Raw genomic sequence first — 16,164 nt, 5'->3', positions numbered from 1 at the left:
CCTATGGAAGAAGGACAGAGCATGAATACCAGACCAAAGGGGAAACTGCAATTCTATTAGTCTAAGTCAATTGATTTTCTAAGCTGCTTGATAGTGACTGAGTCAAGCAACATTCTGCTGTTGTGCATATCCAAACCCAGATCAAGAACCTGTAAAGTTATAACAACCGGACTTTACCCTGGATCAGACCACCTGGAGAAAATTGAAAATTCAGTTTCCCGGTTTGAGATGTTCTGAAGACCCTGTAACAATAAAATTCTCACTAACCCAAGAAAGTAGCAGAAGACCTTCCTTGGCCCTAATATCACATGCAAGGTCAGAAGTAAGTTGTAAGAATAAGTAGATGACCCAAATAATATTAAGAAAAGAAAAAAATATGTAAGAAAAAGAAAAGCTATTGTGGTGACAAGGATACTCATGATACAAACCCACAAGAAGAGAATGACTCTATAACATCTAAGTAAAGCCTTAAAACACAGATTAGGAACAAATTGGAATTCTACTAGAATTCCTAGAAGACATGAAGCAAGAGGTTTATAAGAGTCAAAAAATGTTTCAGCAATGACATGAGAATGCTAGAAAAAATAGAGAAAAAATGAGAGCTATGAAAGAAAGAATTGGAAAGAATTTTTATAGTTTGCACAGAGGATACAAAACTTTGTCGAGTTACTAATCTCCTGAAAATTAAAATGGAACAAATATAATCAGTGTTTCTATGAGAAAATAAGAAATATTAGAAATGAAGAAATAGAAGAAAATGTAAGATATTTCATTACAAAAACAAGTGACTTGAAAAACAAATGGAAGAGGAAAAAAAATTTAAGTATCATTAAGTACCTGAATGCCACAATTGAAACAAAATCCTTGATAGCTATTAAGAAACTTAAAACTACAGAGATTGCTTAGAACCAGAAGATCCTAAGGTTCAGAAGAAATCAAATCTGTTGATCATTTTCTGAAGAAAACCTCCAAATGAAAACTTCTAGAAACATTATAGCCAAAATCCAGAGTTTCCTAATCAAAGAAAAAATAATACAAGCAGCCAGAGGGAGAATAAAAAGTTCCAAGGAACTGCAGTCAGGATCACACATGATTTATCAGCTATACTTTAAAAGAGGGAAGATCTTGGAATACAGTATTCCTAAAAAGCAAAGGATATAGATTTACAGATAAAACTTACCAGAAAAATAGAGTATAATTATACCGAGGAGAAAAATAGACTTTTAAAGAAATGTGAAATTTTAAAGCATTCCTAATAAAGAGACCAGAGTTATATAGAAACTTTGAAGTTAAACACACAAAAGTTAAGAGAAACATTAAAAAATAAACAAACACATAATGATAAAGGACTATAGAAAGAAAAACTATTTACATTTTAAAATATATGGGTAGATAAAAAATGTATCTCTTCTAAACCCTATTTTTGGGGATTATAGAGAGAGTCTAATTAGAAGGCTTGGGAGTAGTTCTGTTATGCCTTGATAATCTTAAAAGAATCAATAGAGAGAAGAGAAAGACATTGATAAGGGGAGGAAGGTTAGGGGGATAAGTGTCTCACAAAATCAGGGTACACAAGTAGATTTCTATATAGTCATCAAGCATTTATTAAGTACCTACTATGAGACTAGGCAATTTTGAAAATAGAAAAAAAAAAAAGAGGCAATAGGGAAGGCAATAAACAAATGTATGTACAAAGGAGCTTTGTACAGGTTAAATGGAAAACTATTAGTAAAGGGTAAGTTCTAAAATTAAGAGGAGTTGGGAAAGACTTCCTGTAGAAGATAAATTGTAGTTGGGACTTAGAGGATCTAGGAGTGATGTGCATGGTCAGACTTGCACTCTTTGAAAATTACTTTGGCAGCAGAATGGAATGTGTATTGAAGTGGGAAGAGACTTACTACAGTCAAATGCCAGCAGGCTAACTGTGAAGTGATGATTCCTTGTGGAGATGACAGTATCAGAAGAGAGAAATATGGGGATGGAGTGGAAAGTGACTGACTGATCTGATCAAAGGAGAGAAGAATATACACAATGTTGGGTACAAAAATATATCTCAATCAACAGGGAAATAGGAGGGAAGGGGATATGAAAGAAAGAGGAATTAGCAGGAGTACAGATTAAGGCAGCAATTAATCTTAGCAAAAAAATCTCTCACAAAAATATTGAGAGCTCTTTTTCTGTTGTCAAAAGGGATCTGAAAAGAGGAGTGACTGAACTAGTTATGATATTTAAATGTGATGGAATACAATTGCCTTGAAAGAAATAATTTAAAAGATGACTTCAAAGAAACCTGAACAGAACCAGAATAATTTATGCAATGATAGCAACATAATAGAAACATCTGAAAAAATTAGCCACTCTGATCAGTTCATTCACTGACCACAATTCAAAGGATTAATGATTGAACCATGTTTTCTACCATTTGATAGAAAGATAAAGGACTCAAGATACAGAATGAAACACACACACAGAGTTTTAGATAGATCAATTAATCTATTGATATCTATATACATATATGTAAATATGTAGGTATCTTAAATTATCTATAAATGATGTAATATATAGCCAATGTAGAAAATATTTTTGCTTCATTATACATGTTTATAACAGGAGTTTTATTTTGGGAAGGAATATATATGTATATATATGTGTATATATGTATATATATATGTTCATATGTCTGTGTGTGTGTGTGCCTGTGTGTGTGTATGATGGATTTGGAATTATAACTAAGAACTAACAATTTAGAAAGTGAACCCTGTCTTTTCAGAATATGAAAAGCTCCCTTATCAAAGAGGGATTAAGTTTATTTTTGTTATTCTTCCAGTTAACATAAATTACTTTTATATAAATATTTTTTTCTATGTAAAGAAGAACTTAAGTAGAACTACCTGTATTTAGAATTAACTACCCTGGTACTGGAGGTATTCAACCTTCAACAAGATGTATGTAAAACCTTGTTAGTGATATTATAGGGGGTGATCCTGGCTTTATATCAAAATTTTACATCTAAGATTCTTTACAACTCTAAAGATTCTTTGCATCCCATGGTTATTATTGTTAGGGTTATTAATATTTGTATGTCTCCCAATGTAACTTTTTTCTCTGTTTTATTTACTTTACATCCCTTATCCTAAGAGACTGTGTTGATTTTTATACGTGATCATTTCTCTAAATACCTTCAGGGTACAAACTAGATGATTTTAGATTATAAAATAAATTTCCAAAGATAGTACTAATAAGGAAGCAAGTGTAATCTTTCCCTTTAAAATGACAGTGAGATTTCAATAAAATTTCTAGAACATACTTAATTTCTTTTCATTTTTTTGTCATTTCAGTTTCAATGGTGATTTAATCCCTGATATTTTTGGTGTCACAAATGTATCTAGCCAACCACAGATACTGATGGGCGGGTAAGTAGATAGTGGTGTAATTAAATGACAGTGTACATTGTATAAATATTGGTCCTATTTTGACTATTTCTGTAAAGTGAAGCTAAAGATTGGTCTCTATATCTGTCATTGAAAAGTTCAGTCCATTATAAATAAGAACATCATTTCCAAGATTTTAAATCTGGAATTTCCTTAATCAAAAAGTAAATTTGGTTGCATATTGTTTGATAACATTGTTTGATATAATTTGATAACATTTTACATGTTCTCTAAGAATTAAAAAATCTGAAATTTACCAGTAACTATTTAATCATTTGATTTTTAGGTGTGTGTTTAGGGATAGAAAAATTTCATTTAAATATGATGGATTTTAAGACATCATGTCATAGGTAGATAGAGAACAAACCTTAGAGTCAGAAACATATGATTCAAGTCCTTTTGATATATTCTACTGAGTAGTGCCCTGGAAGTCTCTTAGTTGCAGATCTGTATTGCTAGGACATGTTTCCTCATTGGAAATTTCCTACACCAGTGAAATAATCATTAAATCCAGAGCTAAAAACTTTTAAATTTTAGATAACATAAACCTTTACTGGAACTCTCTTCTAATTATGCTAGCTCTCAAACTTTCATTGGCAGGGTTACAAAACCTCTTATAACCAGAATTTATTGGACATTGTCTTCCATGGCACTTGTCCAGACTTTCTAGTCATCTATTCACAGTGTTCATGTCAGTAGTCCAAAAACACAACACAGTAGTAGAAAAAACTCGCAAGTACCTGTGTAGAAGGGATCTTCACTGCATTTTCCTTGCAATGGAGCAGTTCTGATCATTTAAAAATAAGTGAACTGTGGGCAAGCTATTTCTCATAGGAGATCAGTAGCCTTGCAATATCATTTTCTTGGTTCTTGTACAAAATCAGCATGCTAACTCTCAGAATGGTGTAAAGGTTTATCTTTTACTGTCTCATCCAAGTACCTAAAATCTAATACATTTTCTTTTCTTAATATAAGGAATATCTACTTCTCTATGATTATTACTTTTTTAATCTACTGGTCACAAGCTCATAGAAATGTTTTCATAGTTCAGGGTTTTCTTTAAAAGCACCATACTCTTGTTCAACTAAATTTAAGTCAACTAGGTGGCAGGGTGTGTAAAGAAGAGGATTTAATTTGAGAAAGCCCTGAATTTGAATTCCACTTCATGTATCCTCTAGTTGTGTGATCCTGAGTAAATTATTTAACCTCTCAGTAACTTAAGCCTCATCTGTAAAATGGATAACACCTATTTCACTGGACTGTTTTAAAGATCAAATGAGATAACATATGGACAGTATTTTCCAAACCTTAAAGGGCTATGTAATATTAGTTTATTATTGTTATTTTGATAGTAGATAGATCAATAGTATTGATCATAGTGAATTTACACATAGTTGAGGTAAATCTCAAGATTCAATTTGAGAGGAGTATCTGGATACTCTTTATTTTAGATGGTTTGTAAGGGGGAAATGGTTCTCTCTTGTAACTCAGAAAGATCTTTTGGGGGGGGGGGACTAAGACTCAATAGGTAGGTAATCCTTATCTAATACTTTCCTACTCCAGAATTTTCTTTGCTTCTTTTAATATCTATGAAAGCTCCATCCCTATTTGTTCTCAGAGTGACAGAAGGTGGACAAGTAATCAAAAGGAGGATAGTGCCAGTCTACTTTGTTTATTCTCACAGTTTTTAATGATAGTACTCATATAATCAGTAACCTCCTCTTTGAAATTTAAGGAAATAGAATATTTTTTTAATTTATAAATTTTTTTCATAGTATATATGCATGAGTAATTTTTTTATAATATTATTCCTTGTATTCATTTTTCCAAATTATCCCCTCCTTCCCTTTACTCCCTCCCCTTGATGACAGGCAATCCCATACATTTTACATATGTTACAATATAACCTAGATATAATATATGTGTGTAAATACCATTTTCTTGTTGCACATTAAGTATTAGATTCCAAAGGTATAAGTAATCTGGGTAGATAGACAGTAGTGCTGACAACTTACATTCACTTCCCAGTGTTCCTTCTCTGGGTGTAGTTGTTTCTGTCCATCATTGATCAATTGGAAGTAAGTTGGATCTTCTTTATGTTGAAGATATCCACTTCCATCAGAATATATCCTCATCCAGTATTGTTGTTGAAGTGTATAGTGATCTTCTGGTTCTGCTCAGGAAATAGAATATTTTTAAATTGTGTGACTGAAGATTTAAAATAACTGCATGTGAAATTAATATTTTTTTGAAATTTAAGAACTCTAAAATAGTCCATATTGTTACTCTTGTTTTCTATTTATTTTATGAGGAATTTCTTGGAAATATTTTGCTATCACTTTATAAAGTTATACCTCTTCTCCTAATCCAACATTAGTAACATATATCTGTTATTTCTTCTGAGAAACTATGGTTTTAAAATGAAATCCCCTACTTCAAGTTGCTTAATCCAAATTTTAAAATAAATATTTTATATGTAATTACTTTAATATGGCTATCGTTTAGTACTTCATTGGATTTATGATGTTATTGCTATGGGTATTTCTCTTATAGTCCAAATTATAGCCCATTTATTTCTTCTCATCTTAATCAGTCTAGCTTTCTGGAGGTCATCTCAGTATCCTCAATTCTAAAATGAGGAGTAGAGGGGAAGGAGTTAGATTGAATAACTTATTTGGCCTGTTTCATATCTAAATCTATTATCCTCTGATCTTACCATGACTATATTTATTTTGACTTTTGTTGTCAATAATAAGTTGACAGTTCATAATAATGTCTTGTGATTATATTCCAGTGATTATCATGTCTAACACCTTCTGTATTGCTTCTTGAGGTTAGCATTCAGAAAATAGGAATTAAGATTATGCAATATATAAACTTTAGGTCTTTTAATTTCCTAATGACAATGTAGCCTTTTTGTCTCCTTTGTGTATACCCTTCATATCTAGAATACTAGGATATCAAAGTATATGTTGACTTGGTGGGTGGATTTTGTTAAACTCTTTGTACCATTTCTTTCTGACTTTATGTACTGAACAGATGGTGACTCACGTATGGACTTCTTTCCATAGTTTTTCTTCATGTAGTCATTTGGCAATTGTGCATCATCATCATTGCAAGATGAAATAGACAAATTTCCTCAAAATGATGTTTCTTTTTCTTTTGATATAAGATGAAAGAAAATTGCTTTATTTGCCTCTCTGAAGACCACCTCTAAACCATCCTTTAACTGATTTTTAAAAAAAATTTTTTGCTTTTATTTATAATAGAAGTGTTAGTATGATACATTTTACCTCTTTCAGGAGTGTGCCACTTTATTGGACCTTAGACAAAGATCCCATGGTTAGAGTACCAATTACTAAATTTTTATGGGTATTATAAAAAATTATGATATCCTTGGCATTTCTACCATTGTCACTGGAAATTTAAAAAGAGATACACAACTTAAGAAATTTTTTTTCTTCATTTCGTAAATTTCCTAATATAACCAAAGAATTTATTACTTAATAATACGTAAAATAATACAATAATAAAATAAATAAACTTGCCCAGCATCATCCAGCCAATAAGTATCTGAAGTCAAATTGGAACTCTGGTCTTTTTAACTTCAGACTACATGTTAAGTAGTTTGCTAAGTGTTGGTGTTACAAATTAAAATAAAAAGAAAAACTACTCTTCCCCTCAGGAGCTTATGTTCTAATAAGGTAGATTTCCTATAAGAGAGAAGCTGAAAAGTGGGGCTGAAGAAAAGTATACCTAAGTGAGGCACAGTAGTTGGAGAATCAGGAATGTCCAGTTTGGAACTTTTCCTCCAAACTGAGGTTCTGGGAAGAATGAGATAAAAGGAATTTAGTCCTTGTTCTCACCAATGGAAGAAGGATCTTTTTTCAAATTCAAATGAAAAATATTTTAAACCTAACCATAGCTTTAATTTATTAAATATGAAATTCAAGTTATTACTGTACAAAACTGAGGGAAAGGGTTAGGAAAGAATTCAAATGAAACTATTAATATTATTAATAACTTTGCTAATCAGTAGTTAAAGCTCCAACTTCTTCCTTAATCTAATCTTTTAATGACTTAAAATAATGTGCTATTATGCTACACTTCTTAGAAGTAGCACTTAACAAATGTTACTTTTGAATCTCACAAAGGGCAAAAAATGGTAACTAACAATATACAATGTAGGACTCAAGCATCTGGAATATCTTTGCTCTTAATGTTAAAATGAAAATACCTATTATTTTGATCAAGGACAGACTTAACATTTATTCAGTATTTTCTTACACTGCTGGAATATTTGCTTTTGCTTTAAAATAGGAGGTATTTAAATATCTTTAATTAGATAAAGAATTGGGGGTGTAGTCAAGAGGACCTAAGGTCAAATTTAACCTCAGACATTTACTAATTGTATGACCTTCAGCAAATCATTTAACTTCTATCTGCCTCAGTTTCCTGAACTATAAAATGGAGGGAACCATAATACCTACCTCCCAGGGTTGCTATTGAAGATCAAAAGAGATAAAATTTATAAAGTGCTTAGCATAGTGCTTGGTACATAGGCACTTAATAAAAACTTATTCCCTTGTCTTCCCCCTTATAAATCAAGCCCAAGAGTTTATTATTTAAGTAGGTAAATATGAAATATGTGATAGAAATGTATTCTGCACACTTTGGTCCTAATTGTTTTAATTTACAAGTAAATTATATGGAATATTTTAATTCATATACAATTACTTAGAACTATAAACTTTGTGGCCATTTATTTTTTCTTCAGAGGAACTGTAAAACAGGAATTAAAATCTAGTTAACTTTTGTTGAAGCAGGAAAGAATGGATCTTACTTTTTCATTATGATACTTTCTCTTTTATTTCATTGTATTCAGTGATTAGTTAAGCAGAGCACTTTCACAAGTTTATTAAATAGAGTAAACTTCACTTTATAGATAATTTCATTTTCTTGATAATACATTAAGGATAAATTGCAGTGTCCACAATAACTTATAATAGAATTATTATAAAGTGTCATCTAGATTGGATTGTTTTTTAATTATATGAAAATAGATAGAAATTTATTTCCCAAATTTGAGTTTAGGTAATCTTTAAGATAGTTGTTACTCATTGTGTATAACCAGCATCAGTACTTATCCTCTTAGTAAATACAAAGTTTATTTTGAAACACTTTATGGTTCCTTTAGATTCTTCTTTAGCATGCAGGTTTTATCATGGCCATTTTTTAGAAAAATTCACTACAACTTTAAAAATTCATCTGTTTTTACACACAAAAAAGAGATTCTGTTTTCTAACATTTTTTTAAAATTATAGTTTTTATTTACCAGATATATTCATGGGTAATTTTACAGCGTTCACAATTGCCAAACCTTTTGTTCCAATTTTTCCCTTCCTTCCCCCCCCTCCCAGGTGGCAGATTGACCAATACATGTTAAATATGAGTGGTCCTCAAACTTTTTAAATAGGGGGCCAGTCCACTGTCCCTCAGACTGCTGGAGGGCCGGACTATAGTAAAAAGAAAAACTCACACTCTGTCTTCGCCCCTCAGCCCATCTGCCATAACCCAGCCACCATGTAAACGTCCTTAGGGGGCTGCATGTGGCCCGCAGGTCATAGTTTGAGAACCCCTGTGTTAAAGTATAAATTAAATACAATATATATGTGTGTGTGTGTGTGTGTGTGTGTGTGTGTGTGTGTGTGTGTGTGTGTGTGTGTCCAAACAATTGTTTTGCCGTACAAAAAGAAGAAAAATAGTGTACAATTAGCCTGTGAAGGAAATCAAAAATGCAGGCGGACAAAAATAGAGGAATTGGGAATTCTACATAGTGGTCCATAGTCATCTCCCAGAGTTCTTTAGAACATTCCAGTGCTCAATAGAGCATTATTGCTCTATTGGAATTGATTTGGTTCATCTCATTGTTGAAGATGGCCACGTCCATCAGAATTGATCATCATATAGTATTGTTGTTGAAGTATATAATGATCTCTTGGTCCTGCTCATTTCACCCAGCATCAGTTCATGTAAATTTCTCTAGGCCTTTCTAAAATCATCCTGTTGGTCATTTCTTACAGAACAATAATATTCTATAATGTTTTCTAACATTTTTCAGTGATCCTAGAAAAATATTTAATTCTAAGGGGAGAGGAAAATCTATTTCCAGAATTTTTTTTTTTTCCTATTGTCTCCAAACCAGAGTAGGATTAATGAAATGCCTTTTGGTAAATCATGATCAAAGTGTCCTGTTGTTTATTTGAGAAGAGATAATTAAGTTTAATAGAAGTCTTACAAAAATCTTTTAGTAGTTAGCCAAACCATATTTGATGTGTTATTTTAGAATCTTAAGATGATAAACTTAGATCTGGAAGTGATCTTTGAAGTCTTCATTTTTCCAGATGAAGTAATAGGCCCTCGAATCAATCAACTGCATTTATTAAGCACCTACTATATTGTAATCATTGTTATCAATTATTACTTTTATATCTGTCACAATGTGTAGGTGATGTTAATTAGCAGCATAGTTTATTACTAATGTGATTCAAGAATTTAGAATATTGTTGTTGTTGTTGTTGTTTTTTCCCTGAGGCTGGGGTTAAGTGACTTGCCCATGGTCACACAGCTAGGAAGTGTTAAGTGTCTGAGACCAAATTTGAACTCAGGTCCTCCTGAATTTAGGGCTGGTGTTCTATCCCACTGCGCCACCTAGCTGCCCCTTATATCATTGTTCTTAATGGAAAAGTAAAAATACTTGTTATTTTGATCAAAGACAAATGATATTTTCCAATAGTGCTAACGTGTTCACTTGTACTTTAAATAGAGACCAGAAATAGAGATAACTAGGGAGCACAGTAGATAGAGAACTGGAATACAAAGAAAAGCCAAAAACAAAAGGAAAGAAGCAAAAACAATCCTTGCTATCAAGGATTTCACAGGCTAATAGGAAAATATAATGCAAACAGTTTTGTACAGATACCAAAAAACTTGGAGGTAATCTCAGAATAAGGACTCTAAGACTGAGCACAACTAGAAAAGGCATTTTATAGATGTGAGGTTTTAGCTGAGAAACTTGAAGGAAACTAGACTAGTTGGGAAAGAGAGATGAGAAGGGGGGGAAGGGAGGGAAGGAGAGAGAGACAGAGATAGAGAGAATCATTTTATTGCAGTGTAAGTGAAGTAAGGTATAAAAATACTAGAAGGATAGAAGAAGTCCAGCTTAAGATGCATTTGAAACCATCAGGAGATTTTATATTTGATCCTGGAGGTAATAGGCAGTGAAGTTTTAAATGGGAGCTGGAGAATGGGTGAAGGGTGTTTTAGGAAGATTAATTTTATAGCTGAGTGGAGGATAATCTGAAGTTGGGTGACCTTTGAGGCAGGAAGATCAATCAGCAGGTTATTGCATAAATGTGAGTTGATGTGGGAATATATAAAGTTATACTCTACTTAAGAAAAAAAGAAGCATATATGAGGGGTATTACAAAGATAGAAACTACAGCATGTGCATTGACTTCTGATTAGAAATGGCAATATCACAAAAACCTGGAGAGGAGAGTTTGTAGAAGAGGGGAATCAGCCTTGTGAGAGGCTGCAGAGAAGTCAAGGAGAATGAGGGATGAAGTGACTGGCTCCCCATGATATTAAGGTATATGGACAGAATTTGAACCTAGAACCTATCACCATATCTAGCACACTTTCCATTATGTTAAAGCAGTCTTATTAGGAAATTAGACCTTTGAATATTTAATGAAATTTTTTATGCCTTTCAGAGTATTTTATACTATGAATCTTTTCTTAAATTTTTTTAAGGTGACTTTTATTTAAATCTCACACCTTTCCAAACATAGCCTCTGATTTCCCAAGGGTATATAAGATTATAATCTTAAATTGATTTTTCATAAAGATTTTATCTGTTTTCTTTAAGAATAGTGTAAATAATAATTTCTGTCCATAAAAATATTTTCTTGGAATATCCCTATTTCATTAAAGCTAGTGATTAATTATACTTAAAATTAATTAATTCCAAGTGTGCATCCTTGTCTAAGGAAAATGGGTTTTTGTTTTACTAATCTGCAATCGAAGTGAATACTTTTTTCATAGACAATATTTACTTATATAATATAGATTAATATGAGTCTTTATTTTTTCTAAATATGTAATACTTATAGTATTTGCTATGTAAAGTTGGTTTTTTTAATATGTTAAAAATAAAATATTCTGATGTCATGTTTGACATTTCTTTTGCCTCCACTACCCCGTAAGAATTCTGATTTGCCCAATCCCATAGCAAAGATATATTAGAGGTTGCACTTAAACTCACTGTTCCTAACTATAAGACCAGCCCTCACTCCATTATTGTATAGTCCCAAAGATCAATTAAAATGAGGGCAGAAGGGATAAACTATTCATACTAAAATTCCCTGCTATAGGAGATATAGAGAAATGAAGAATTGCAGAATGGTGAGGAGGAAGAAGAGAAGATACCTTCCTCCTCAACCCATGTTGACACTGATATTCTTTTTTAATTTTACCTAAGAACCAGTGCTACTAAGCACATTAAATATAAGATCTATACTATAAATAGGAAATAGAAAGTTTGAGGGAAATGGTGGGCATTGCATGTATAGATATTGAGGCCTAAATGAATTTTTAAATATTATTATAAAGATTAAATAAGTATTGCATGTCCTAAGACAGAAAAGTATGTGAATTCAAAATCATTTTTAAGTCACAGTTGTCATAGGCAACCAAACGTAGATGACATTAATTACATTTAAATTCACCCTTTGGTAAATGCTAATTTTTTTGTGATTAAAGGGTAATGATGCCCACAGAGTAGTATACCTTAATATTGTTGTACTTCCTGCAGAAAATAATAATAATAATTAGGTTTTCTTTGAGGGCAAGAAATGTCAATGATCAGATAAAATGTATCAGTCTGTCTCTAGAATAAATTGGTCACCTGGAGGTCACTGCTCTGTAATTTTCCTTTTAAAATTATTTTCAGTTTATGTTTCATCTCATATCTTCACATCATTTCACCATTTGAGAAGTTTACAGTTTGTGTGAATATTTTTGCTTGATAAAGTATATTAATTTCTTCTTGCTAAAAATTTAAAACTACATCTGAAGAGCAAATTATATAATGTATAATAGGACAAATGAAGCAGATTTTAACTGTAAATTTCATAATGGATATACATGCTATTGACAATGGTATTTGTACTTTGTAGCTATCTGATAGTAAATATTCTACAAAAAGCAAGCAACAATTTTTATTGTTGATAAAAAATCAAAGTAATATTGTAGGATGAGGTTAACTTCATATGTTCTATATTAGGCATTATGTAGATATTAAACTAAAACAATTTTCAATTCCTACTGTGTAAGAATAAAATTATAAAAATATATATAGATAAGATATATATATATTGAAGGCAATTGCTGGAAAATATTTGAATATGCAATATATCAAAATTGACATATCAGATTCCTCATTTGGGACATATTCTTCCACCTAAATGAAAGAATAAGAGAGATCATCTCATATGCAATTCAACATGCATTTATTAATTTCCTTATTTGAGTATAATGTGTGATATTTATACACAATAATTGGGATCTGCCAGAAGACTTTAACTGTTTCCTTTGAAAGTATCTGGCCTGAATTCCATAGAAAGTAGAATCAATAAGAGATCAGAAAATTAAGTCCTATTTTCTTTCCTTTTAGGAAACTGTTTTGATTAGTAAATTTTTCTTAAATATCTCCTTAGACCAGGCCTTCTTAGAGTTTCTAGAATGAGTTTGGTTATCCTGATTCAGATTAGTGGCAAAAAAAAGTTTAGAATTTTCAATTTCTTGAATGTATTTTTTTTTTTATATTCATGACTATCTTTTTTTCTTTGCTTCTTTATATGTTATTCTTTTTTTTTAAATATAATTTAATTTTTATTTTATTTTATAATTATAACTTTTTTTTTTTTTTGACAGTACATATGCATGGGTAATTTTTTACAACATTATCCCTTGCACTTACTTCTATTCAGATTTTTTCCCTTCCTCCCCCAACCCCCTCCCCCAGATGGCAGGCAGTCTTATACATGTTAAATATATTACAGTATATTCTAGATACAATATATGTGTGTAGAATCGAATTTTTTGTTGCACAGGAAGAATTGCATTCAGAAGGTAAAAATAACAGTTTACACTCATTTCCCAGTGTTCCTTTTCTGGATGCAGCTGATTCTGTCCATCATTAATCAATTGGAATTGGATTAGCTCTTCTCTATGTTGAAGATATCCACTTCCATCAGCATACATCCTCGTACAGTATCATTGTTGAAGTGTATAATGATCTTCTGGTTCTGCTCGTTTCACTTAGCATCAGTTGATGTAAGTCTCTCCAAGCCTCTCTGTATTTCTCCTGTTGGTCATTTCTTATAGAACAATAATATTCCATAACATTCATATACCATAATTTACCCAACCATTCTCCAATTGATGGACATCCATTCATCTTCCAGCTTCTAGCAACTATGAAAAGGGCTGCCACAAACATTTTGGCACATACAGGTCCCTTTCCCTTCTTTAGTATTTCCTTGGGATATAAGCCCAGTAGTAGTAGTATGGCTGGGTCAAAGGGTATGCACATTTTGATAACTTTTTGGGCATAATTCCAGATTGCTCTCCAGAATGGTTGGATTCTTTCACAACTCCACCAACAATGCATCTGTGTCCCAGTTTTCCCACAGCCCCTCCAACATTCATCGTTATTTGTTCCTGTCATCTTAGCCAAACTGACAGGTGTGTAATGATACCTCAGAGTTGTCTTAATTTGCATTTCTCTGATCAATAGTGATTTGGAACACTCTTTCATATGAGTGGAAATAGTTTTAATTTCATCATCTGAAAATTGTCTGTTCATATCCTTTGACCATTTATCAATTGGAGAATGGCTTGATTTCTTATAAATTAAAGTCAATTCTCTGTATATTTTGGAGATGAGGCCTTTATCAGAACCTTTAATTGTAAAAATGTTTTCCCAATTTGTTACTTCCCTTCTAATCTTGTTTGCATTAGTTTTGTTTGTGCAGAAACTTCTTAATTTGGTGTAATCAAAATTTTCTATTTTGTGGTCAATAATGGTCTCTAGTTCTCCCTTGGACACAAACTCTTTCCTCCTCCACAAGTCTGAGAGGTAAACCATCCCATGTTCCTCCAATTTATTTATGATTTCGTTCTTTATGCCTAAATCTTGGACCCATTTTGATCTCATCTTAGTATGTGGTGTTAAATGTGGGTCCATGCCTAGTTTCTGCCATACTAATTTCCAGTTTTCCCAGCAGTTTTTGTCAAATAATGAATTCTTATCCCAAAATTTGGGATCTTTGGGTTTGTCAAAGATTAGATTGCTATTTTTATTCACTATCTTGCCCTGTGAACCTGACCTATGCCACTGATCAACTAGTCTATTTCTTAGCCAATACCAAATGGTTTTGGTGACTGTTGCTTTATAATATAGCTTTAAATCAGGTACACTTAGACCACCTTCCTCTGACTTTTTTTTCATTAGTTCCCTTGCAATTCTCGACCTTTTATTCTTCCATATGAATTTTGTTGTTATTTTTTCTAGGTCATTAAAATAGTTTCTTGGGAGTCTGATTGGTATAGCACTAAATAAATAGATTAGTTTGGGGAGTATTGTCATCTTTATTATATTCGCTCGGCCTATCCAAGAGCACTGAATGTCTTTCCAATTATTTAAATCTGACTTTATTTTTGTGGCAAGTGTTTTGTAATTTTTCTCATATAATTCCTGACTCTCCTTTGGTAGATATATTCCCAAATATTTTATACTATCGACTGTTATTTTGAATGGATTGAATGCATTTTTTAAAGAGCTTCATTTTAATAACTTCATTGTCTCTTATCTAGAAATGAGAAAGTATTCAGTTTTTCACTTGAAATTGTTTTGAAGATTTCAATTCTGTACATTGGTACAAAAGAATAATCTTGTTATTTGGCTTTGAGTCTCAAATAAAAAATGCCAAAGGCAACTTCTTAGAAAATTCTAAGATTTTGTTATATCTATATCTCGATATTTTAAAAATAATAATAATAACTTTTTATTTTTCAAAATATATGCAAAGATAATTTTCAACATTCACCTTTGCAAAACTTTGTGTTCCAAATTTTTCTCCCTGCTTCCCACCTTCCCACTCCCCGGCACAACAAATAATCCAGTATAAGTTAAATATGTGCATTTCTCCTAAACATATTTCCATATTTGACATGCTGCACAAGAAAAATAATATCAGAGGGAAAAAAATTAGAAAGAAAAAAGGAAGCAAGCAAACAATAGCAACAAAAAAAAGATGAAAATATTAGGCTATGTTCCATATTTAGTCCCTATTGTCCTCTCTCTGGATACAAATAGTTCTCTCCAACAAATACCATACCAATTCAGCCATTCCCAAATGATGGCCATCTATTCACTTTCTAGTTCCTTGTCACTACAAAAAGGGCTGCTACAAACATGTTGGCACAGGTGGGTCCTTTTCTCTTTTTTATGATCTCTTTGGGATACAGACCTAGTAGAGACACTGCTGGATCAAAGGGTCTGTACAGTTTGATAGACTTTTGGGCAGTAGTTCCGAATTTCTCTCCAGAATGGTTGGATCAGTTCACAACTCAACCAACAATATATTAGTGTCTCAGTTTTCTCACA

At 32.0% G+C, this 16,164-nt stretch overlaps 1 protein-coding gene across 1 annotated transcript in view; it reads left to right on the top strand.

Moving 5' to 3' along the window:
* ITFG1 (integrin alpha FG-GAP repeat containing 1) overlaps positions 1 to 16,164 on the top strand; it is a 272,577-nt gene that overhangs the window by 28,854 nt on the left and 227,559 nt on the right. Inside the window, exon 5 of the mRNA XM_074293314.1 lies at positions 3,339 to 3,413. Coding sequence (XP_074149415.1) covers positions 3,339 to 3,413 — 75 coding nt within the window. The remainder of the gene's footprint in view (positions 1 to 3,338; positions 3,414 to 16,164) is intronic.

The sequence above is a fragment of the Sminthopsis crassicaudata genome, chromosome 2, assembly GCF_048593235.1.
Source record: "Sminthopsis crassicaudata isolate SCR6 chromosome 2, ASM4859323v1, whole genome shotgun sequence".
Lineage (NCBI taxonomy): Eukaryota > Metazoa > Chordata > Mammalia > Dasyuromorphia > Dasyuridae > Sminthopsis > Sminthopsis crassicaudata.
Note: the sequence above shows the minus strand (reverse complement) of the source record. Positions and strands in the feature narration are given on the sequence as shown.